The 24,817-nt window shown below is 41.6% G+C and overlaps 1 protein-coding gene across 3 annotated transcripts in view; it reads left to right on the top strand.

Annotated features, from left to right (window-relative positions):
- Positions 1-24,817, top strand: part of Tex2 (testis expressed 2) — a 110,477-nt gene that overhangs the window by 23,845 nt on the left and 61,815 nt on the right. For all 3 annotated transcript variants that reach the window (XM_076871141.2, XM_076871143.2, XM_076871142.2), the window contains exon 2: positions 19,152-20,820. In XM_076871141.2, coding sequence (XP_076727256.2) covers positions 19,177-20,820 — 1,644 coding nt within the window. In that variant the 5' untranslated portion in view covers positions 19,152-19,176. The remainder of the gene's footprint in view (positions 1-19,151; positions 20,821-24,817) is intronic.

The raw sequence follows: 24,817 nt of genomic DNA on the forward strand, positions 1-24,817 counted from the left end.
CACATAGAAAGTTTTTGATGGCTCCAGATTGATTTGTCAGTGGAAATAGCTGAATGAGGTAGTGTGGCACAGCGGTGAAGAGCACAGCCTTGGAGCCTGAGTCCTAGCCCTGCCCCGTTAAGCCACTTTGCGTCTTTCCTCATCTACAAAATGTGGAGATGGTAATACCCATCTCACAGAGTGTGGGGTGTCAATGAGAGAGTGTTGGTAAAGCACTTGGGCTGGCCTCTCGATTCAGAATTGGATAATCTTCACAGATCAGAACTATGTTGTACTTGGACGTGGGAAGTGGCCTGTGGCCTCCCCTCCCACACTGATTCCAGATGTCTGGGTTGAGAAGGTCACATGATGATCAAGACATATGGTATGCTTCACAGAAATTAAAATGGTAATCATGAAGTTTTTTGAAAAGCAAATACAAAACCCCTGTACTTTCTCAAGAAAAAAGCCATCTTACATCTTTATTTGAATAGAGTAACTGACAAATTGATAGGGTCTTTTGAGAACAAGAACTATTTTTTTGGTGGTACACTTTACTCCATCAGAGAGATCTGAGAAGAGAGGGCAGTGTGGCTAGTTGTCTATCACCTTCCTGTTCTGTCATTGCCATTGCATCTGAAGCAGTGTAGGTCAGACGACTGTAGGAACCAGGAGTAGCTGGTGCTGTGCCTCCCACTGTACCTACATGCCACAGTTTGTAAAGTGCTGTCCCATTTATTCTTCCTCCCAAGGGCCTGAATAGGGAGGGGTTTTGCCATCGTGGCTGTCACCTGACAGATCAGAAAATCCAGACCCAGTGAGGTGTTCCTGGGCCTGGCTTTTTCTACTTAGCCTCCAATGTTGGCTGTACCAGGGAGGATGATCTGGGTGTGGAGTTGTCTGAGTGATATTTAATGAGCCCTAGTTGTGCACAGTTGGCCAGGAAGCTCCCCACCTATTTGGTGTTTTGCTTTGGCAGACAGCGCTCACTGAGGACCCACATAAACTGTAAGAAAATAGCCCAGTGACACTCGGCACTAATCTGGAAAGTGCAGGACACTGCTATTAGGCGGTTATTGGACCTGTGAACAGAAAATATCAAGATCACAATTTTACAGGGTTCATTTCTTTGAAATGTTGTCTAGAGCCCCAATCTAGCCATCGGGTTTATAGCACCTCCAGAATTAGATCCGACAGTTTGGTTCCATGCCGGGTACTCATATTTCTGGTTATGAAATGCTTGTGCTTATTTTCTCTGATCTGCCAAGAAGCAGCTTTTTCTTGTTCTTTTATGCATCAAGGTTTCTTTTTCATTCCACTTGCATTCCTTCCTTACTCCTTATTTCTGCCTTCCTCCCTGCAGTTGGCCTTTGAGACAGCAGTGAAACAGACTTTCCTGACTGCCCCGGCTCCCTGTCACCTCTGAGGCATGGTTTAGGGGCTGGGAATAGGCCCCAGGAGATGAGGCCATAACTCAAAGGGCAAACTGTACAGACAAGTACAGCCAAGATGCGGAGCAGGACATGGTCTGTGCCCTGTGTTCTTGGTAGCAGCTGCCCACCTCTGATTCCTCATTCAAAATGAATGACCTTGAGGGAGATAGGCCTTCCAGGGCAATAGCCTGTTACAAAGTAATTGCCTCTGAAGTGGTGCCTTGGAGTGTGAGTGTAGACTAGATTGACCAGGAATTGTTGGTACTGAACCTCCTACTGAATTCCTGGATTCCATCACTTCTTCCTGTGTATGCATGTGTGTGTTTTAAGTAAGTATAGTACATCCAGATAATACATGTTGTTTTCGACTAGTAAGTCTCAATTCCAGAGTGGTCACTGGGACATGCATGATTTTGTGTGAGTGTGGTGGTATAAAATACATGGTTTTGATTACTGGAGATTTTTTTTTTTTTTCAAATCATGTAACTTCTTATAATAAGCCTTGGGATAGGGAGAGATGGCTGGATCACCTGTGTACTAAAATGGTTCCTAGGATTTTCTGATACACTTTTTCTTTGCCCAATCCCCAAATGCATCTGACCTTTGGGAACCAGATACAGTGACACATTCCTGTAATCCCAGTGACTCAAGAGGCTGAGGCAGGAGGATCCAAGTTCAAAGCCAGCCTCAGCAATTTAGCGAAGTCCCAAGCAACTTAGAGAAACCCTGTCTCAAAATAAAAAGGATTGGGCATGTTGCTCACTGGTTAAGCACCCCTGGGTTCAATCCCCAATACAAAAAAAGAAAGAAAATAATGACTAAGAATGATCAATCAAGCTGGATGAATTGGCACATGCTTAGAGGGTTAGAAGGATTGCAAATTCAAAGCCAGCCGTATGGACTTAGGATGGCCCTAGGTAATTTAGCAAGACCCTGTCTCAAAATAAAAATATTGGGTCTGGGGTTGTGGTTTAGAGGTTAAGTGCCCTGGTTCAGTCCCCAGTACCTGCAGACTGCTAAGTGGAGCTGTGGTTTCTACCTGGCATCTGCAAAGGAACCCAAGGGAGTCGGAGTGATTTTCAGTGGTTCAGAAGGCTTATTAGAAACTATACATTTACCCAAGATTAAGGACACAGAAGTTACCCAAACCTTCAACTTTCCTTGCTTCTGTTTGGAATTGCAACTCTGGAATTGCAACTATGGTTTCATGCTGATTCCAAGTTATGATTGGTTGTGGATGACATAATCAGAATTTCTGAAACAGGATTGGTTTAACTCTAGACATTGTTACTGGAGCTGGCATCAGGTCTCATTCCACCCACTGAATGTGCTCACTACCTTTAGAATGAAGTTGACCTTGAATGTGAGTGCCCTTGACTATCAAAATTAAGTAACTGGTTGTTTCTTGCTTGCTTAGCTGTGCTTATCACACCTGTGGCACTGATTTGATTTCATAATGTTATGAACTCTTTATAAATATATGGATTGTTGATTAAAATTTGGACTAGTATTGAAAAAATAATAGTGGATTAATTAATTTCCATTAAACATTTTTAGAGTCTTACAAAACATGAGGCCAACAAGGGGAGAGGACAGAAAAAGAATTTGGTCTAACTACAGATCTCACCCAGTGCCCTCATTTACAAAGTGATCCTTTTAACCAGCTTTGCACAAAAACAAAGATAACAGTTACATAGAGAAACACCAACTATCTCTGTTGGGTCTTTGTAGCCTCCCTGGGGTCCTATTGATTGTGCAGATTTGTGTTCTATATAAGCACATCTTCCCAAGTTCTTGCTTTTTCCTCTTATGTATTGTAACATACAGACCTTTCCATATTTCTACATTGTCCTTTTTTTTGTCTTTCTTAATGGTCACAGCTGCCTGAGCTAAACCTAAAGTCAGACAGGACAGCCCGGTTCTGGTGATTAGGGAAGACTGTAGACAATCTGTCTGTTTGATCCTTGATTACATGCTGTGCGTCCACAGGCCAAGCCGGCATGATAAAAATGATGTGCTTGGGCCTGCTGCGGATGCCAATAATAATAATTGCTTACATCTGTTAAGTGTTGTTTCTTAATTCTCCTGGTAGCCCCTATGAAGTTGGCATTGTTATTTCCATTTTATATAGGAGGAAAAAGGCTTTGGGCAAGAACTTGTCTAGGGTTACATGCTAATAAATGACCTGGGAGCTGAAGTGGGTCCATTTAATTTCAGAGTTTAAGTTTTTTTTGTTCCTCCCAGTACTGGTGATCAAACCAGGGCCTTGCATGTTCTGGGTAAGCATTCTAATACTGAACTACATCTCCAGCAGCCCCTCCTTTTTTAAATTTTTACTTTTTATTTTGAGACAGGGTTCTGCTAGGTTGCTGAGGCTGGCCTCTAGCTTGTGATCCTCCTGTCTCAGCCTCCTGAGTAGCTTGGGTAGTTACAGGCATGTGTTACTACACCCAGCTATAATCTGGATTCTTTTTTTTTTTTAATTATGACATATTTATATAAGAGAATGTTTTATAGCAGTGATAAAGGATGAACTAGTGATATATGCAACAATAATGATAATTTCACAGAAATGATGTTGAACTTAAAAGTTGCCACAAAAGAGTAATTTGGGCCAAGAGCCATGGTGCATGCTATGTGATTCAGGAGGCTGAGACATGTTTGAGGCCAGCCTGGGCAATTTAGCAAGACTCTGTCTCAAACAATGAAAAGGACTGGGGATGTGGCTCTCTGGTAGAGCACCCCTGGGGTTAAACATCCAGTAATGGGTGGGGGGAGTACATTTTGTATTCTTTCATTTTATAAAGAAAGGCAACACTAAGCTATGATGACAGGAATTTCTTTTGGTTCATTTTTTTTTTTTTTTTTTTTTTTTTATGGTTCTAGGGATTGAATCCAGGGCTCTTCATACCTGCTAAGCAGATGCTGTACCACTGAGCTACACACCCAGCCCTAGGATTTTCTTTGTAAAAAGCTCCCTGAGTTAGTCAGCTTTTTTATCACTGCGGAAAAAATAACTGACAAGAATAATTTATAGGCATAAAAGCTCATTTTGGGCTCATGGTTTCAGAAGTTCAGTACATGGTCAGCTGACTCCATTGCACTGGACCCAAGTTGAGGCAGAACATCATAATAGAAGGGGGCAGCAGAGAAAGGCTGCTTAGCTCATGGCAGCTGAGAAGAACCTAAATTCTTACCTAGGTTTTCTGTGCAGTAGTGTTCTCATGCAACTTACTTCACTTCAGATATCGAAGCACCTTTTAACTGAATCTTCACAACAAACACGTCTGTTAGTATGTCTTACAGTTACAGAAGCTTAATACTAAAACAAGGTAGAGTAAATGCTGCAGCGAGCAGGAACCCCAGAGTACATCCCTTCACGTGGGGTTTGTTGATCTTATCAAGGGCAGAGAATGGCTGGCCTGTGTTTGCTCTTTCCTTCCCTTCCATCTTCCAGCCTGCCTCTAAGTTTCTCATACTTAAATCTACACAACAGTGACTCCACAGGGTCACCAGGAGCAGCTATATAGTACCTTGTGGAAGATGTAAGAGATTCTCAGGGATGTTTGGCTATAGGTAGCTTGCTTTTTCTTCTGACCTTGCCACCTAACCCCCACTGCAGAGTGACCACCTGGTTCCATACATGCAAACTGGAAGCAATATGTGTGCTCTGGTCTCTAGACGAATGTGATGTTCTCCCATGTTCTCTGATGCCTGATCATCACGCCTGATGATGGTGATGCTAGAAGTCATTTCCGGTTCCTTGTGGCCAGGTTTATCTTCAGCTCTTCCTAGGACAATTCTTGTGCTCAGGGACTTTGTGACCACACTGTTGCATGGTGTGGGCTCCTGTGTCTGGGACAGCAGGGCCAGTTCTTCTGTACTTTTCCAGGGTCTGTTGAGTGAGCAGATTTCACATATGACTAAAAGCAGACTCATGTCCTTGGGCTGGGTTGGAAATAGAAGTCAGACTCCAAGGAGAAGGGTCTGGCTTACCTGCGGGGTCTTTGGCTTCCTACCTAGCATTCTTTTTATGGCATCATCCTAACTAAAGACGTATAGAGGATACAGAAGAGTGCACCAGAGAGGACCATTGGATCAGGGACCTTTGTGACTGGAAGAGCAGCAGTCCTCTGATAGATGAGAGTGAATTAGTAGGAGGTGAGGTTGGGATGGGCAGATGGATGTATTGAGTTTATAATCAGGCCTGAATGGAGCTGGTTGGTCTGTGTGTGGTGGGAAGTGGAGAGGAATGGACGGAACAATTCCTAAGAGGATGGTAACAGTGATAGGTGTATATAGTTGGTATGGGAGATAGATGGCAACTCTACCACCTTTCCAGTGAGCTGGGGTCAAGGTCTTATGTTTACATAGAGAAAGGAGGGAGGTAAAGTTGGAGGCCTGTATGACAGTCACAGCCCAGAATCACACTAGGAAATCAATGAGATAATTGAGGAATTTCCTGGAAACAACAGGGTGGCTTGAACTACACAATCAGAACTGGACTGGCCTGCATACTGGCTGGGGTGAGACCTTGCCACACCTTCCCAGCTGGGTGGAGATCCCTGGCCCTGGGGGTGACTTAGGCCCAGAATGGGGGCTACTGATGTCTTTGTGGGCAGTAGACAGTATTGCTAATGAGTGATACGGAGAGCTGACTTGGTCTGAAAGTAACTCTTGAAAAGGAGGCCAGCCTTATCTTACCTTGCTGTCCTCTTCATTTTTTAAAAAAGCCAGGCAGAAGAGGAGGAGGTTTGTTTTGTGAGAGGGCATTAGTAGGGCTTAGCAGGGTATTGCAGAAGAAGCCAGGGTGGTGGGACCAGGAGGAGGTGTAGTTCAAATCCATGAGAGGATGAAATTGGGTGTTTGTGCTTGAAGTGATACTAGTGCAGAGAAGGAATGACTGCGGTGTTGGGAATTCTGCCCATCGTCACAGCCAGAACAGGGGCAACCAAGACAGAGTCACCTGGTATGGGAGGGGTGGGGTGCAAGATGCTTGAGGAGGCCAGGTTGATGCCTGTTCTTGTCACCCTTGCACGTATAGGTACCGATTATCTGCATCTCTTTCCTAGTAGGCTTAGCAACTCTCTACCTGTGACCAGAGGATGGAAGGGATGTTTCTGTAGCTGGACCAAACAAGACAGCTGGGAAGGTCTAGAAGTATTTGTTAATGTGAGATGAGCTGTTTGAATATTATTTGGAAAATATTTTGACATGATAGTAGTCAGGAACATTAGTCAGCTGAAATCACCTGGATTTCCTTTGTTTGACTCTACAAGTTGCCAAAAATTTCAACTTGGGCAAAATGGAAAGAACTCATAAGTATGTTCTATTCTGATAGAATTTAGAATCTTCTGGAAAATTCTTTGAAGACAATGGAGCAGGATCCCTGAGCTTAGAGCTCAGGGAGATGAAGCGGGTATGCTCCTTGCCGTCATTTCAGGGGCTTTGTCCTCCTTGGAGCTCCTGCCTCTGCTGACCATGGCCTCACTGGTATGTGACTGACTCTACCATTAACTGAATCTTGTCAACATGTCACACGGGTGGAGCTTTTGCCCTGTCACTTCATCACTAGGCCGCCCTCATCTCAAGCCTTTCCTGGCACAATCCAGGATAGCGGTGGAGTTAGATGACAATGCCTCTGTTGGGGCCTGCAAGTACTTCTTCTCAGAGGAACTGCAGGGAGGCCACTGGCCAGGGCAGGGCTGTGTCTCTGCCAGGAATGCAGTAGCTGCTGACCTTGCAGGCCTCCAGCGTGGCCTTGTGTTTCTTGCCACCTTCCTTTCTCGTGCTTCATCCTTCATTTGGGTTGTGCTGTCCGCCTGCCTCTGCCAGCCAGCTTGTCAAGTCCCCCAGGGCAAAGCCTCTACCACATCTTCTCCCCCCTTCGCCCTATTGCTCTCTTTTTCTCGCCCACTACTTTCTCTACGCACACACCCACTTCAAACCCAATTTTTTAAAAAATTATCTTCTTGGGCCTCAGATTCCTATCTATAAATAGAATTCTGATGTAAGATTATACTTAGCAGATATTACTGCCCTATATCAAAGTTAAATCTGCTGATTCTTGTATAAAAGCTGGTGTTTCTGACTGAAAAAGAAGCTGCTTCTTTGCCTTTAAGTTCTCAGAGTTTTCTCAATTTATGGAGAATTAATCTGAAATACTTCCCTCATTTAGAGATGTTGAATGAACAGTAGATAATAATGGAAATCAGATACATAAACTAGGCTTTCTAGTTTACTAATATGTTTTAGGAGGAAAAAAAATCCAAACACTTAACTGTTTGTTGTAACTAGAAAATATAGAGAAATAATCATCCATACCAATTTTTCCAAAGTGAAAATTTTGACCCATGCACAGAAAACAGAGCAATATGTGTTTTACATTTATTTTGAATGTTTTTAAAAAATATCAGCTTTTATGCTAATGGGATGACAGAGCTTTCCTCAGGAAGCTCTAAAACCCAGAAGCTATAGAGAAAGAGTTAGGGTTTCAATAACTCAAAATATAAAACTGCATATTAAAAAACAAACATAAAATTAAAAGACTGATCAGAGATGAGGGAAAATGTTTGAAACAAAATAGATAGAATGTTCCTGATACAATTCCTGATACAAAAGGTGGGTAATGAAAGCCCTTGGATGGGAAATATAAATGGGGGCCAGTAACAGAAGAAGCAGATGGGCGGAGTTGCCAACTGAGCGACTATAAAGCATGGAGTGTGATACCTTTTCCCCAGCCTCTGGGTGGGTAGACAAAAAATAATGTTCAGTCTTGAGGACTCAAGATAGACATTTCTGTATGGTGTTGTTAAGCTGAGTCATTTGGCAAGATCAGTTCAAAATTTTAAGTGTGTGTCCCCTTTGACCCAGCAGTTCTGCCTCTCTTCTGCTTCTAGGAAGTTCTACTGCCCACGAACTCACTCATAAGCACAGGACCATAAGCACTCATAAGCCTGTCTGGGAAACATTGTTTCTAATGGTAGAAATTAGGAAAGAACCCAAAGTTCTATCAATAAAGCAATGTTAAGTAGTCTATTAGTAGTAAAGTCTATGTAGTAAAGTCTGTATCTGTAGTATGTAGAGAAAGTGTATACACATGTGTATCCATCATTCTGTCTGTCTAGCCATAAGAAGTCCAAGAAGCAGTAAGTGAAAATGAAGAACAAAGCGGTGTGTGCTCTCATTCAAAAGTAGAAGCAGGGACAATGTAATGTATGCCCATTTTTAAATGCAAACAAAATATCTCAAAGGATATTTTCTAAATAGTAGATTTTGTGGAGAGGAGGAGAATTTTACTTTTCTCTTACCTCTATTTTTGAATTTTTTCAAATGAGCAAATTACTATTAATAGAAGCATTTTCTGAGGAAATCATCAGGGGCAGGCTAAGGTTGTGTATAGCCTCATGCCCAGGGTTGTAGTAGCATTATTCGTAATAAAAATATTCAAAAGTATCCTTGATGAAATGGCCATGTTATGGAATATTCCTGCTATATAACTATTAAAATAACATGAAAGAATTTTTATGGACTTGAGGAAATGCTTATACAAGAACAGCTAACATTTAGGGAATACTTGCTCTTAGTATCAGGTGCCAGCACTTTGAACAAGAATGTTTGGCAGAAGACTTGAATGTAGGAGTTTCAAATTAAGATTTATATGAGCACAGTTCTGCTCATATTGATGCTTTTGAACTCCTCTTTCCTCAGGGACGTGGTACTTTTTTTCCTTGGCAATTAGAAGGCCCAGCAATGGAGGAAGGGGGTGGTCCTGTTAGTTTATAAGTAATATAAGCCATATGTGGTGATCAGGACCTTACTGGGTGGGAGGCCTTGACTGTGGATCTCCAAACCTAATAACTAATGGGAAAGGAGTTGTGTGTTTTTAACAAGTAAGATCTGTGTGCCTTGGAGGATTGCTTGTTCTAAAAGTAGCATCTTGTCTTTTCCTTTTCCTTTTTTTTTAATGAAATTTAGGTTAGAACTAGTTCATTATCTACAATGTCAATATTGATTTTGTTTGTAAGGTGGAATATTAACAGATTAGAATGGCTGCTGGCAATTCTTAGCTGCTTCATTGACTTTAAATGAATCAAGGGATAGCTATAAAGATGTACTTGAGATTTTTAGGTTAAAATCAGACTTTCCTACCACGGTTGGTTTTGACCAAATTCAGTTTCCTATGCAGCATTGAGGCAGAAAAATATTGTTTTTCAGTTTCCTTTCTCCCCTTTTTATAAAAGCAACTCCTATTAAAAAATATACAGATAAGAGGTGTAAAGACATCCTCTGCAGTAGTTTCCTTTTTCTCTCTGCCAAGAGAAGTTTTCAGATTAAAACTACTGACTGGCATAGCCCAAGCTAGCAGATGGCACTTAGATATCAAATGTCCAAATGCAAACTTGCTCAGAGGTAGCCCATGTCTAACAGGCTGAATTTTATAAAACAAACGATTTTAATAGTGACCTTGAAGGATTAAGGATGCTCATGAGACAAGAGATGTATTCCACACTATGCTTGCCTCTTAAGATACATTGGGGTCCTCTCTATATCTGGAAGCTAATTCCATTTCCAATCAATATTGTTTTCTTCCCTTCCTGCCTTGATCCTAGCATTTGAATTAGAAAGAAATAGTAATTATAATGGCCACACTATTGTTTGTCTAGCCTAGTATGAGGAGCCCGAGAATGTGTGTTGGTGATAATAGAGTGGCCTGGAAGGAACCATCTTTTCTTTTTTTTTTTTTAAAGCTTTTTTTTTAGTTATACATGGACACAATATTTTTTGTTTACTTATTTTTATGTTGGGCTGAGGATTGAACCCAGTGCCTCACGTGTGCGAGACAAGCACTCTGCCACTGAGCCACAACTCTGCCCCTGGAAGGAACCATATTTTTATGGCCCTGGTTGTAGGACTCCAGGATTGTATTATTTAACATATAGCTGGAGTAGGAAGAGCAGTTATTATTCAAAAATTAGACCAAAAATAAAAAGACAAAACAGAAGCCAGATTCAGAGAGCTTATTATCTCTGAGCTAATAAATGCCAACATGTATGTAGTCTTGAAATAAATTGTTGACTGATTTTCCTGGCTTAATTAATGATGATAACCTTTCTTAGCCAGACATAGTAACACATTGCCTGTATTTGGGAGACCAAGGCAGGAGGATTGTAAAGTTCAAGGCCAGTCTGGGCTACTAAGAGAGACCCTGTCTCAAAAACAAAAAAGGGCTGTGATTATAGCCTAGAGGTAGAGCATGTGTGAGGTGTAAGCCCTGTGTGGTGGTGGTCAGAACCCTTCTGGGTAGGAGGCCTTGACTGTGGGTCTCCAAACCTAATAACTAATGGGAAAAGAGTTGTGAGTTTCTAATAAGTAAGGTGTAAGTGCCTTGGAGTATTGCCTTGCAAAAAGTAGAGTGTTCTTTTTCTTTCAGTGAAACTAAGGTTAAAATTAGTTCATTATCCACAATGCACAATGTCAATATTTGTCTAGCCTGTATGAGGCCCTGGGTTCAATTTCTAGTAGTACCACAAAAAAAAAAAAAAAAAAAAAAAGTTACTCTTTGGGTACTGTTACTGGGGTAGTTTTTTTTTTTTTTTTTTTTAAACAGTATTGGAAATTGAGCCCAGGATGCCTTTACCACTGAGCTGCACCCACAGTCCTTTTTATTTATTTTGAGACAGGGCCTCGATAAGTTGCTGAGACCAGCCTAGAACTTGCCTTTCTCCTGCCTCAGCCTCTTGGGTCTCTGGGATTATATGCATGTGCCACCACATGCAGCTGATGCTAATCATTTGAGAACAGCAAAAACCCTTTTTGGGTGACTAGAAATTAAATCAACTTCATGGGTTTTCCAAGTAGGCAAAAGCCATTGATTTGTTTCTTATTTGTTGACTGGAAAGAATAGAATCCTATATAAATTCTAAAGCAACAGATCATTATTTTGCTTTCTCAGTGTTAGAGGAACTTCTTTGCAAATATAGTACCTTTTAGTGGAGAATGATGGTGAAGACTTTAGGAAAGGCCATCAACAGAATAGTTGGAGGCGTTCTGCTTTCTAGAAACAAACTGGCTAAGGCTAAGGTTCAGAGTACATTTGTCTCTAAATATTTTTTTTTCCTCTCATTGTTTTCACCTAAAGAATGGGAGCATAAATACATTTGTATCTGTTATCTTAGAGCTTAACCACACTAAAGTGTAAACACTGAAGAACTGTCAGGGTTGGTATGTATGTATGTATGTATGTATGTATGTATGTATTTATTTGTACTGATGTTTGAACTGAGGGGCACATTACTCCTGGAGCACATCCTTAGCCCTTTCTTTTTTGATGTATAAGATAAGGTCTCCCTTAGTTTCCCAGGCTGGCCTTGAGCTTGTGATTCCCCTCAGAGTTGGTGGGATTACAGGTGTGCACCGCTGCACCTGGCTATTTTGAGTTTTTTTTTTTTCTTTAATGGAATTGTTTTAGTTGGCATAATAAGTAGCTCAAAGTATTAAATTATTTCATTATAAAGTTTTAAAAGGTGAGATTTAAAAAACATTTTAATTATACACATTACAATTTATATACATATATATACAGACATACACACATACACATATATAAGTTGTACATGATACCTTTATTTTATTTATTTATTTATTTATTTTTTAATGTGGTGCTGAGGATCAAACCCAGCACTTTGCATGTGCTAGGTGAGCACTCTACCATCTGAGCCACAACCCCAGCTCCTCCTCCACATTACAATCCAAAACACACATTTTACCATTGTGACCATTTGTAAGTATACAATTTAGTAGTGTTAAGTATATTCACATTGTTGTGCAATCAATCTTCAGAATTTCTTCATTTTACAAAACTGAAGCTCTGTATCCATTAAATAACAACTCCTCATTTCCTTTTCTCCCAGCCTCTGGTAATAATTACCATTTTGCTTTCTATTTCTGTGAGTTTGACTACTTTAGATGCCTCATGTAAGTGGAATCATACAGTATTTATCTTTTTGTTACTAGGTTATTTCACTTCACATAATGTCCCCAAAAGTTCATCCATGTTGGAGCATGTGATAAGATTTCATTCCTTTTTAAGGTTGAATAATATTTCATTGTGTGCGTATAACCACCTTTTGTTTATGCATTCATCTGTCCCTGGACACTGGGGCTGCTTCTACGTCTTGGCTATTGTGAATGATGCTGCTCTGAAAAGCATCTGGGTGTCCAGAAAAATCTCTTTAAGACTCTGCCTTCAATTCCTTGAGGTATATACCCAGAAATAGGACTGCAGGATCATAAGGCAGTTCTATTTTAACTTTTTGAGTAACTTCATACCAGGTTTTCCATAGTAGTTACACCATTTTGTGGTCTCACCAACAGTGCACAAGTTCTATTTTTTTTTACACCCTTGCCAGCAGTACTATTCTTTTTTTAATTACAGTCATCCTCATGGGTGTGAGGTGGTAATTTCATTGTGGTTTTAATTTGCATTTCCTTAATTAGTGATGCTGAGCACCTTTCCATGTATTCATTGGCTATTTGCATATCTTCCTCAGAGAAATGTCTATTAAAATCCTTTGCCTATTTAAAAAATCAGGTTATTTGTTGCTGTTGTTGAGTTGGAAGAGCTCTTTATATATTCTGGATATTAATCTCTTATTAAATATGTAATTTTTGAGTGTTCTCTTCCATCTTGTAGGATGCCTTTTTACACTGTTGTGTCCTTTGATGTAAATGCTTTAAATTTTGATGTAGACCATTTTATAAAAATCTCTTTTTACTTTTGCTTTCTGTTTGGTGGTGTAGCCAAACAATCATTGCCAAATCCAATATCATGAAGCTTTTTTAAAAAAAAAAAAAAATCTTTATTTTTTGTAGTTGTAGTTGGACACAATAACTTTATTTTATTTATTTATTTTTATGTGGTGCTGAGGATCCAACCCAGGGTCTTGCACGTGTGAGGCGAGTGCTCTACCACTGAGCCACAACCCCAGCCCCTCATGAAGCTTTTTTAAGTTTTGTAGTCTCTAGTCTTATGTTCAGGTCTTTGATCCGTTTTGAGTTATTTCTCTTACATAATCCAACTTCGTTCTTTTACTTGAGAAGTGAACTTTGATCCTGGAAAAATGTTTTCTCTGCTTATTTTCTGTCTCCTTTGGACCTTTTCCTTTCACCTCTAACTTACCTATATTTCCTTTAGAGTAGTGCAAGGCTTTCCTTCCTATTACAAAGGGAATGAGGCCCAAGATCCTTATTAAAAGAGAAAGCCAACAGTATTTTCAAGTAGTTGGGACAGTGGCTGTTAAAGTCCACAACACTAAATCTCTTCTTTAATAATGTATTGGGACCTGGGGTTGTGGCTCAGTGGTGGAACGCTTGCCTGTATATGTGAGGCACTAGATTCAATCCTCAGCACCACATATAAATAAATAAAATAAAGGTATAAAAAAAATCTTAAAAAGAATAATGTATTCTGATTAAGTAATGGAGAAAGATCAACACCTAATTGAGACTACCTTGCATACCTCCCTGTTTACTATTCCTATTGTGCCTGGAACAAATTACCACCAATTTAGTGGCTTAAAAACAGTACAGATCCATTATCTTACAACCCTAACCCTGGCAATTAGAAGTCCTGAAATGAAGATGTTGGCAGGCCTCCATTTATTCCACTGGGGTATGGGATCTGCCTGTTTCTTGCTTGTTCAACTTCTAGAGGCCACCTACATTTCTTGACTCCTTCCCCCTCCTTACATGACTCCAACCCCTGCTTCTGTTTCACATCTTCTTCTCTGAGTCTTCTGTCTCCCCTTCTCTTTATTATTATTATTATTATTATTATTATTATTATTATTTGTGTGTGCGTGGTGCTGGGGATTTTACCCAGGGCCTTGTGCATGTGAGGCAAGCACTTTATTAACTGAACTATGACCCCAGCCTCCCCTTCCCTTTTTAAAGGAACCTTGTGATTATATTGGATTCACCCTTTTGCCATGGAAAGTAATATATACACAGGTTTGAGGGATTCAGATGCAAATATCTTTACGTTCTTTGGGTATAGACCAAGGAGTGGGATAGTTGGGTCAAATGGTGGTTCCATTCAAGTTTTCTAAGGAATCTCCATACTGCTTTCCAGATTGGCTGCACCAATTCGCAGTCCCAAAGGTAATGTATGAGTGAGCCTTTTCCCCCACATCCTCACCAACAGTTATTGTTGCTTGTATTCTTGATAACTGCCATTTTGACTGGAGTGAGATATAATCTTAGTTTGATTTGAATTTCTCTAATTCCTGGAGATGTTGTGTTAAGCTTTATAAGTTCTTTGTATATCCTGAAGATTAGTGCTCTATCTGATGTGAGTGTGGTAAAAATTTGCTCCCAATATGTAGGCTCTCTTTATTACTTATGCTTTAGTAGTCTTGTTAAGAAAGTTGGGGCCTAATTCAACATGATGAAGATTTGGGCCTACTTTTTCTTCTATTAGGCATAATGTATCTGGTATAATTCCTAGATCCTTGATCCACATTGAGTTGAGTTTTGTGCATGGTGAGAGATAGGGGTTTAGTTTCATTTTGCTGCATTTGACTCAGCTATCCCACTCCTTGGTCTATATCCAAAGGACTTAAAAGCAGCATACTACAGGGACACAGCCACAATGTTTATAGCAGCACAATTCACAATAGCCAAACTGTGGAACCAGCCTAGATGCCCTTCAGTAGATGAATGGATAAATAAACTATGGTGTGTATATATATATATATATATATATATATATATATATATATATATATATATATATACACACACACACACACACACAATAGAATATTACTCAGCAATAAAAGAAAATAAAATTTTGGCATTTTCAGGTAAATGGTTGGAGTTGGAGAATGTCATGCTAAGCGAAGTAATCCAATCCCAAAATACCAGGGGCAGAATGTTTTTTCTGATAAGTGGATGCTAACCCACAATGAGGGTAGGGGGCATGGAATGAGTGGAGGAACTTTGGATGGGGCAAAGGGGAGGAGGAGAAGGGGCATAGGGACAGGAAAGATGGTAGAATGAGATGGACATCATTACCCTGGGTACATGTATGACTGCACAAATGGTGTGACTTTACTTCATGTACAACCACAGAAGTGAAAATATTACTATTTTCCTTAGTTTCTACCTGGTCATTCCTTGCTCAGTTGCCAAAGCTTCAGAACTTTTTAGAGGATTTAAAAAACACGTGTTGTATTCAGGACAGTGATGGGCCTGATAATAGAGCCTGTCTCACAGCCATCAAATGCCTGGCCTGGTTTTCTATGTTGCCTCTGCCACCCCCATCCCTTCTGCGCCTAGACATGATTAATCTTTAGCAACCACTGTGATCACATCAGACTTATGCTTACACACATCTCTGGCAGGAAATCGTCTCTAGGGAAGCATAGTGACTACATGTGCTATAGATTGTTCCCTCCCCAGATGCAGAGGTCAGCGTTAAACTCCAAGGTGTCTTCTGGTAACTTTGGAAAAAGACATGTTGGGAAGGAAATTGCCTCCAGTTCCTGAGGGGTTGAAAAGGTCATCTCTTTTTTTTTTTTTTTTTTTTTTTTTGAGTCTGGACATAATTGAGTTTGGTAGCAAAGGACAAAAGACTCATCATTTTTTATGGTGCTAGATTGTCAGATGGATAATGAGGCCCTTCATTTCTCTGCAGCTGGTCACATGCTGCTGGTTGAAAACCGAGCCCTTAGCTCATGGGGGAGCCATCCATGACTGCTCTCAGAGGGCACGTACCACGACCAGGAAGAGCAGGAATAAGGAGCATGCACAACATGCTTGATGAAGCAGCTTGCTGGGTGGACAGGGCATCCAAGAAGCCCACGTGCAGTTGTCCTCCCACTGTGGTCAATGCTATGCCCTTGAATAAACCACATTATCTTCCAGGGCATTGGTCATAGGCTCTTTCCACTTGGTCTTGTTGTCCTGTGGGACTGACTGTTGGGAGGATCAAGAGGAAGAGACCATCTGAGGGTTGTCTGGAGACCATGCCATGGACTCAAGTTCCAGTACCCTCAGTGATCCAGCATTTTTGATCCTAGAAGCAGTCTCATTTTGCAGATAAGTAAACAGAGGCTCAGAGGTTTTCATGTATTTGAAGAGTGATACTCTGGCCTCATGTGGCTGGTTTTAGTAAAAAAGAAGGAATTGTAGTCAGCTTTGGTCAGTGTGAACCTCTGAAGCTGCTGCTTAAGGCCTGGAGAAAGATAGTAGGAACCATGGTGAACCAGACTGCCTGTCCCCATCAGGCCCTATTGGTGGACACAGACCTTGAGACTGGTTAGAGATCTGGCAGGCCAGGGCATCCCTGATTATGTGGGATGGGTTTAGGCAAATAGGCCCCTGGTGGCCTTTGCACACAAAATAACAGCCTTTGTGCCGCTTTTCCCCTGGGGCCTTGCCTGCCTGCTGAGACCACAGGCTCTTGGACACACAACTGTTTTCATACTGTAACCTTGGGCTGGGCCTGACTTGGGCCTTGATTCCCAGGTCACCTACCCTCAAATTGCAAATGGGCAATGTTCTGTTTTCGTGAGTTCAACAAGCAGAGGGGAGCCAGAGGGTCTGGAGTGAACATGTACAAAACTTGGCTGGAAAGTTTTTAGAAAAAAGATTTCTGTCAAGTATTTGATACTAAAAGTGTATAATTTCAGACGTGTCCACATTGTGACTGTGCCCTGGCACTGTGTTCTTGTCCTTGCCAGAGAATTTCCACACTCTAATGATCCAGGGTCATTGTTTCCACCTCTGCACCCACCAAGGCTTCTGTTTTCTCTTGATAGTGGTATCAGGTGCCAGAACTTTGAACAGGAATATGTGGCAGAAGACTTAAATGTGGAAGCTCTTCAAATTAAAGGAACAAACAAGCAATAAAATGTTGATAGTCTGTGGCAGATAACTTATCCGTGTATTGTGCTGGGTTTTATACAGTGAGATCTTGGTTTGTTCAAGCCCCCATAGATTCAGCTGGGAAAGGAACAAGTACCAGAAGCCCTGTTGCCTGGTCCCAAGACAGATGCTCTTTCTGCTCACCCATGATGCCTCTCTCATACCCATCATCTCCTCCTGACCCCCAACATCTACTCCCTGTCCTGGAGACAGACAACACACCCTGGTGGCTGACCACACGGTGCCTATGTTCATCTTCATGCCCTTGTCCCTTCTTTTCTCCTAATTCTGCCACCACCCATCTATCAGTTTAGAAGACTGAGGGAGTGTCTTACCTCCCCTGCACTCTGCCTTGCTTTCCTCAGAACTCCTGAAGTCTGCCTTAGGTTGTAGCTCTTTTGATGGTGTCTCTGTCCATAATGTGGTATTAATTTCCATCTTGAGAGGCCTGATAAAATGTGTAATGCTTAGTAAATGGGCCATGTGTTAAGTTAGCTTTCTGTTGCTATGACAAAATACTGGAGAAAATCAAATTAGAGGAGAAAAGATTTATTTTGGCCCCTGGTTTCAGAGGCTTCAGTCCGTGGCCCCTAGGCTCTTCTGTCTCTGAGCCTGTGGCTAGGCAGAACATTATGGTGGGGAGCACGTGATAGAGTCAAGCTGTCACCTCATGGCAGCCAAGAAGTTGCTTTTATAGCAAAGCCCCTCCCACCAAATCCATTAAGCAATGAATCCATAAGTGGATTAATTTATTTATGAAGTCAGATCCCTCGTGATCCAGTCATTTCCTCAAAGCCCCACAACTGAATACTGCTATGCTGGGGACTAAGCCTTTAACACAGGAGCCTTTGTGAGATATTTAAGATCCAAACTGTAGCAGGTTGAAAGTGAATAAAGAAAGTTAAAATGTACCAGATGTTGGGAGGTGGTTTAGTGTCTTGTATTTTGATGCCCAGCTCTCCAGGTGTCTGTTTCTTTCCAGTTAACTGCTTAGCACCAAAAGGGCAGAGAGCCTGGTGAAGGTGTGTCTCACTGCACTCCTTGGTAAAGTTCTTGTTTGGTGATAGGCTATAGAATCAATACTTAATTTTTCTGCCGTTTGAATAATAGATTCAGTTTAAAATAGATGTTTGCTTTATTCTGAAGCCTCATGTCTTCATGGCCTCCTATCATCTCCTCCTGACCCCCTTGGTCTTATGGTGCCTATCATTTGGAAGATAAAGAAGCCAATCATGGTGATTAGTTTACAGATTTCCACACTTGGAAACTTTGCCACTTACTTGTAATGGCAAGATGGCACAGTGTTGGCAGCCACAAGCCAAATAATAGTTAGAATCGCAATGAAAATTGAAGGGGAAGCAATACCCACCCTGGGCTAGCTCTTTACAGCCAGACGACCAGTGGTGAAATTTTTGTTCCAAGGTCATTAAAATCCCCAGGATGCTGCATTTGCTTCTGGATACTGGTAACATCTATTGTTCCAATATCTCAAGCCTTGCAGTAAAGAATTGCTGATAGAAAGGAGCCAGTAAAAAGGAGGAAGCAGTTATTCAGATGTTGTGAAGTAAGACAGATTGTGTGGCATTTATAATACTAGCGTGGTTTGCTTATAAAAGAGAATGCCTAACTAAAATTAATCTAGTGAAAATTAAGCCATTAACCTGTTGAAATGAAAAGCAGTGAATGTCTGCCAAATAAAAGAATGATCACCATTTAAACTGAGCTTCATCTGGGCTCGCCATCCACAAATGGCAGCGTCTCCTTGGAGAGAACGCTCCCTGATTTCGGTTTTTCTCACTGTTTTCACAGAGCCTGAGCCCTAGTGAAGCCAGCAATGACAAGTCTGAATGGTCGCCATGCCGAGAAAACCATTGACATGCCAAAACCATCAGCCCCCAAAGTGCACGTGCAGAGGTCCGTGTCCCGAGACACCATCGCCATTCACTTCTCGGCATCTGGGGAGGAGGAGGAGGAAGAAGAGGAGGAGTTCCGGGAGTACCTCGAAGAGGGACTGGATGACCAAAGCATTGTAACGGGGCTTGAAGCCAAGGAGGACCTCTACCTTGAACCCCAAGGTGGTCATGACCCCGTGGGCCTTGCCACCTCACCTATCCTGGCAGATGGACTGTCTGGGTCCCAGGCCCCTGCCATTTTGCCCATCTCTGAGAACACTGTAAAGCTGTTGGAGTGCCCTGCTCCGGCAGTGCAAGTATTAAGTACAGTGCCATTGGCTCTGTCCCCAGGGTCATCTTCGTCAGGGCCCTTAGCTAGCTCTCCCAGTGTGTCGTCCCTTTCTGAGCAGAAAACCAGTTCTTCCTCCCCATTGTCCTCTCCTTCCAAGTCTCCTGTCCTCTCATCCAGTGCCTCATCCTCCACCCTTTCCAGCGCAAAACCCTTCATGAGCCTAGTAAAGTCCCTGTCAATCGAGGTGGAGCCAAAAGAATCCTCACACCCCCCAAGGCACAGGCACTTGATGAAGACATTAGTCAAGTCTCTGTCCACAGACACTTCCAGGCAGGAGTCGGAATCTGTGTCCTATAAGCCCCCCGACTCCAAATTGAACTTACACCTGTTCAAGCAGTTCACACAGCCGCGAAACACGGGTGGAGACTCCAAAACTGCACCTTCTTCCCCGCTGACTTCTCCTTCTGATACTCGCTCCTTTTTTAAAGTGCCCGAAATGGAGGCGAAAATCGAAGACACTAAACGACGCCTTTCAGAAGTCATATATGAGCCTTTTCAGCTCCTTAGTAAAATTATAGGGGAAGAAAGTGGCAGCCATAGGCCCAAAGCCTTATCTTCAAGTGCTTCAGAACTCTCCAATCTGTCCAGCTTGAACGGGCACTTGGAAAGCAATAACAACTACAGCATCAAGGAGGAGGAGTGTGACTCTGAGGGGGATGGTTACAGCAGTGACTCCAATGTCCCCAGGAGCGACCTTCCAAAGACCACTGAAGAGCCTGCAAAAGAGGCAGAACTGCGAGTTTCCCAGACGAGCAGTCTGAAGGATTTAGGCCTGAAGACCAGCTCACTGGTTCTTGAGAAGTGTTCTTTGTCTGCCTTAGTGAGCAAAGAAGACGAGGAGTTCTGTGAACTGTACACTGAGGACTTTGACCTGGAAACAGAGGGGGAGGGGAGAGCCGATAAGCCCCCAGATGTCGCTCTCCAGCCAGTGGTGCTTGCAGATGGTGGGGTGGCTCCAGAGAGTGAGGACGAGGTGGACTTGGCCACGCAGCACCCAGAATTGCCTATGAAGACGCTGGGCTTCTTTATAATGTGTGTCTATGCGTACCTCATCCTGCCCCTCCCCTACTACATGAGCGGCCTCTTTCTGGGAATTGGCCTTGGATTCATGACTGCAATTTGCATGATCTGGTTTTTTACACCACCAAGTGCTCATAAATGTCACAAGTCACATAAACATCTGCAACACTGGCACACAAGATCACTGGACATCAAAGAACCTGAAATACTGAAGGTAAGCCTCTTCCGGGCCGCCAGCAGGTACGCACGTGCTTTCATAGTCTTATGCTATAGCCAACCGCGCTGTTTTGGCTAATTGTTAAAGATTTTCACCCAAACAGTGTTTCAGGACACTCTTCAGACAGCCAAGACACTCATCTGGTAAATCTCACTCTGGCTCACTTTTGCTGATGTACCAGGTAGTTTTTCAAAGATCTCCATGGCTCTAGAAAGTAGTCTCTAAACTTGCCAGGGATTTGCTACTTGTGGAGGATTTTGTTATAGCTGGGTCTTTTAGGGTTAAATATTCTTGAGACTCTGGACTCCTAGAACTGCAAGAAAAGGCAGAGAGGGAGAAAAGACAAATTAATATCCACAGGTGGTCTTTGCTGGCTGTCCTCTCTCCTGTACACAGCAGGGCATAGGCTAGAGAAAGAGATGTCACTTCTCCCCATGCATGTTGGGTGTCAGGCTCTGGGCCTTCTGTAGGTGCCTGAGACGATCCATCAGGATACAAGATGAGTCTATCAGAACTTATATTTATATTTATATATTTGATTATGGAATTTTTTCTGCTTATTTCATGTGTTTCATTAACATACACAGTAGAAAAGCAGTTGTAGCTTATATAGTCATCACTATAAGACATATGTGATGATGGACTGGGGTTGTGGCTCAGTGGTAGAGTGCTTGCCTAGCACATGTGAGGCACTGGATTCGATCCTCAGCCCTGCATAAAAACAAATAAATTAATTAAATAAAGGTATTATGTCTATCTGCAACTGAAAAAAAAATATTTAAAAAAAGACATACATGTCTCTCCATATATACATTTATATGTATGTTTTTACAAATAGGATATAGAATAAAAAAATATTTAGAGTCCACTGATGTATAAAGTTGTCTAATTGTTTTGTTTGCAGTTTTACACATGAGGAGACAGTCTCTGAGAGGTGGTTATTTGTCCAAGGTGTCTTGCTATTTAATTAAGTAACAGGGGTAGGATTTGGAGCCCGGTGTGCCCTCTTGCTTTCCCCATGACACCTCTGCAGAAAGTTCGTGCCTGGACCTGCCCCAAGAAGCCCTGGCGTTATAGAAGAACAAAAAGAACTCAGTTTTGGACCTTATTGATTATAGCCTTTAGTTTTTCAAGTTCCACGCTTGTTTGATTTCCCTATTAAACTAATAGGATTTTTCTTCCACTGTATGTAAATAAGAATGCTCTAAAAGTGGCAGCACAATCTCTCTCCATTGCAAAAAAAAAAAAAAAAAAAAAAAAAACCCACAAGGGAAAGAACTCTTTCAGGTCCAAAATGCTATTATTTTATTTTTAAACTTCATAATCTTTTTTCCTAAGAGAGAGAGAGAATTTTAATATTTATTTTTTAGTTTTCAGCGGAGACAACATCTTAGTATGTATGTGGTGCTGAGGATCGAGCCCGGGCCGCATGCATGCCAGACAAGCACGCTACCGCTTGAGCCACATCCCCAGCCCCCACAGAGAATTTCTTTAAAAAACATTTTTTTATCACACCCGTGAGAGGGAATTATTGTTAATTATTTGATATGTAGACTGAGTCGCCATCTTTTTAAAGTTCCTCATGTGTGCGGGTCTATACTCATTTGATTTAATGGGATGGTGTATTAGGCAGCTGACCTTTTTTTCTTTCTTCCTCAGGGCAATATGTTATGAGACTGTTTCTTTTTTAAGAGAACTGGTGTTGAGGCGAGGATGTGACACCCTTAAGCTTAGTATTAATATATGAAGTGAAAGCAGAGCAAAGTGACTCATTATGCACCATGGCTCAGCTTTTTGGATAGGGTGGTGCTGTGACTACCTGATTTACATGCCCACTAAGTAAGTTAATGCCAACTTTTGCCAAGAAAAATGGTGCTTCTGCTAATTCCACTGCCTAGACTGGCATTTAGTTTAAACTGGGTTGAGCACTTACCTGTCTTGGGAAGATTTTAATCTCAATCCAGTCTTTAGATTTGATCCAATCACTGCTATATGTCAGGGGTTTACCAACAACCACAGGATGCCATTGGAGTGGGATTTTAATGCTGTAATAATAGTTCAGGTGCTTTGATCTGATCATTGGAACAGTAAAGGCAACACTATGAGCTGAACATCTTCAGTGGGCTAGGCTTAGGTCATTCATTACCTTACTCAATCCTCATCACAATGCTATTCAGTTAGGGTATGTGCTCATGAAGAAATGGAGGCCCATTTAAGTTATTTATTCTTTTAAGGAAGGTATCTTAGTCTGTATTCTGTTGTTAATCACATACTACCACAGACTGGATAAGTTGAAAAGAGGTCTATTTTGGGTCACAGATCTGCCCTAGGGTTGAGGGGTCACATCTGATGATGATGTTCTTACTGGCAGAGTCCCAAGGCAGCACAGGGCATCACCTGGCAGGAAACAGGGAGTGTGTGTGTGTGTGTGTATGTGTGTGTGTGTGTGTGTATTCTCTGGTCTCTCTCCCTTTTCTTTTAAAACCATGAGTATTCATTTGTAGGACCTCCACTACATAACCTTATCTAATCCTAATTATCTCTTAAAGGCCCCATCTCAAAATACAATGATCAGATTAAGTTTCCGCCCTCTTAATATCTAATATATCACATTGGGGATTAAACTCCAACATGAGTTTTAGAAGGGTCAAACTATAGCAGAAGGTGTTTTGCTGTGTCCAGGATAAACCCATTTGAATCTTCCTTTTACAGAACTAGTACTTTAATGTTTTCATAGAATGACACCTGTAATTCAAGCAAATTGTCTTAGGCTGTCTTATGATTGATTTTTCTATGGCTCTGATTGTTGGGAATTCTTTTTCATTCTTAGCCTTAACTTATTTAGAATGGGTTCATGCTAATGAGGCAAAGTACAGTTTAGCCTGAATTTTTTTGTTTGATGTGCAGGGCAGTTTTTAGAAACCGAGATAAACCCATTCTCTACTTAGAAGAGGGCACTACTTTAGGTTAGAAGGGCATGTTGTATGTTGCAAGCTGAGTATTTCAAATGCAGATGATCTTTGGGCTAATTAATTTTATTGAGTGGAAGATCATACTCTTGGGAATCATTTTTTAAATATGTCACTTTAGCCAGGTTTGGTGGTGCAAGCCTATAATCCCAGTAGCTTGGGAGTCTGAGGCAGAAGGATCACAAGTTCAAAGCTAGCCTCAGCAAAAGCAAAGCACTAAGCAACTCAGTGAGACCCTGTCTCTAAATTAAAAAAAAAAAAAAAAAAGAGCTAGGGATGTGGCTGAATGGTAGAGTGCCCCTGAGTTCAATCCCTGGTACCCAAAAAAACAACAACAACAAAAAACATTTAGTAGCGTTAATATTAAATTTAGGACCCAAATGTTCTGATTAGAAAAGGAAAGTATATTGGAATCTAACTTTAACCATCTATTTTCTTCTGTTGTATTTTCTCCCTGGGCCTCTATAAATTAGGATAATACTAGTTATTGTAAAACACTACAAGTTTATTTCATGCCTTCATTATAGATGTTCCAGGTAGGTTGGTAGCCTCCTGAGTGTGTTGAGTCAGGGGCCTAGGCCATGTGCATCTGCTCATCACCAAGTCCTCAGCACCTGCTGTGTGTTGGGCATGTGATAAGTCATTGTTGGGTGAGTGAGTGGGTCCACAGATGATGAAAATCTAGTCGGTGACTTGGTATTGACCATATCATCTCCTGATGAAATTACTTTTTAAAAGGAATCCCTTATGTCTGCTAAAATAACAACAAACTAGTTTTGGTTGATAGGAAAGATTATTTTTTGCTGGGGGAGGCGTGGTTACTGGAGACTGAAACCAGGGGTTCTTTATCTCTGAGCTATGTTGTTGTTTAGAAACCATTAGCAATTAAATCAGCTGTCTCCTGCAGTCTGTGCTCTCTCCTGCAATGCTGCCCGCCTGGATTTTGAGAGTTCTGGGAATTGAACCCAGGCTGCCACATGCCAGGCAAGCAGTCCACCACTGAGTCCCACCCCCAGCCCTGCCCT

Source organism: Callospermophilus lateralis, chromosome 11 (assembly GCF_048772815.1).
Source record: "Callospermophilus lateralis isolate mCalLat2 chromosome 11, mCalLat2.hap1, whole genome shotgun sequence".
Taxonomy (NCBI): domain Eukaryota; kingdom Metazoa; phylum Chordata; class Mammalia; order Rodentia; family Sciuridae; genus Callospermophilus; species Callospermophilus lateralis.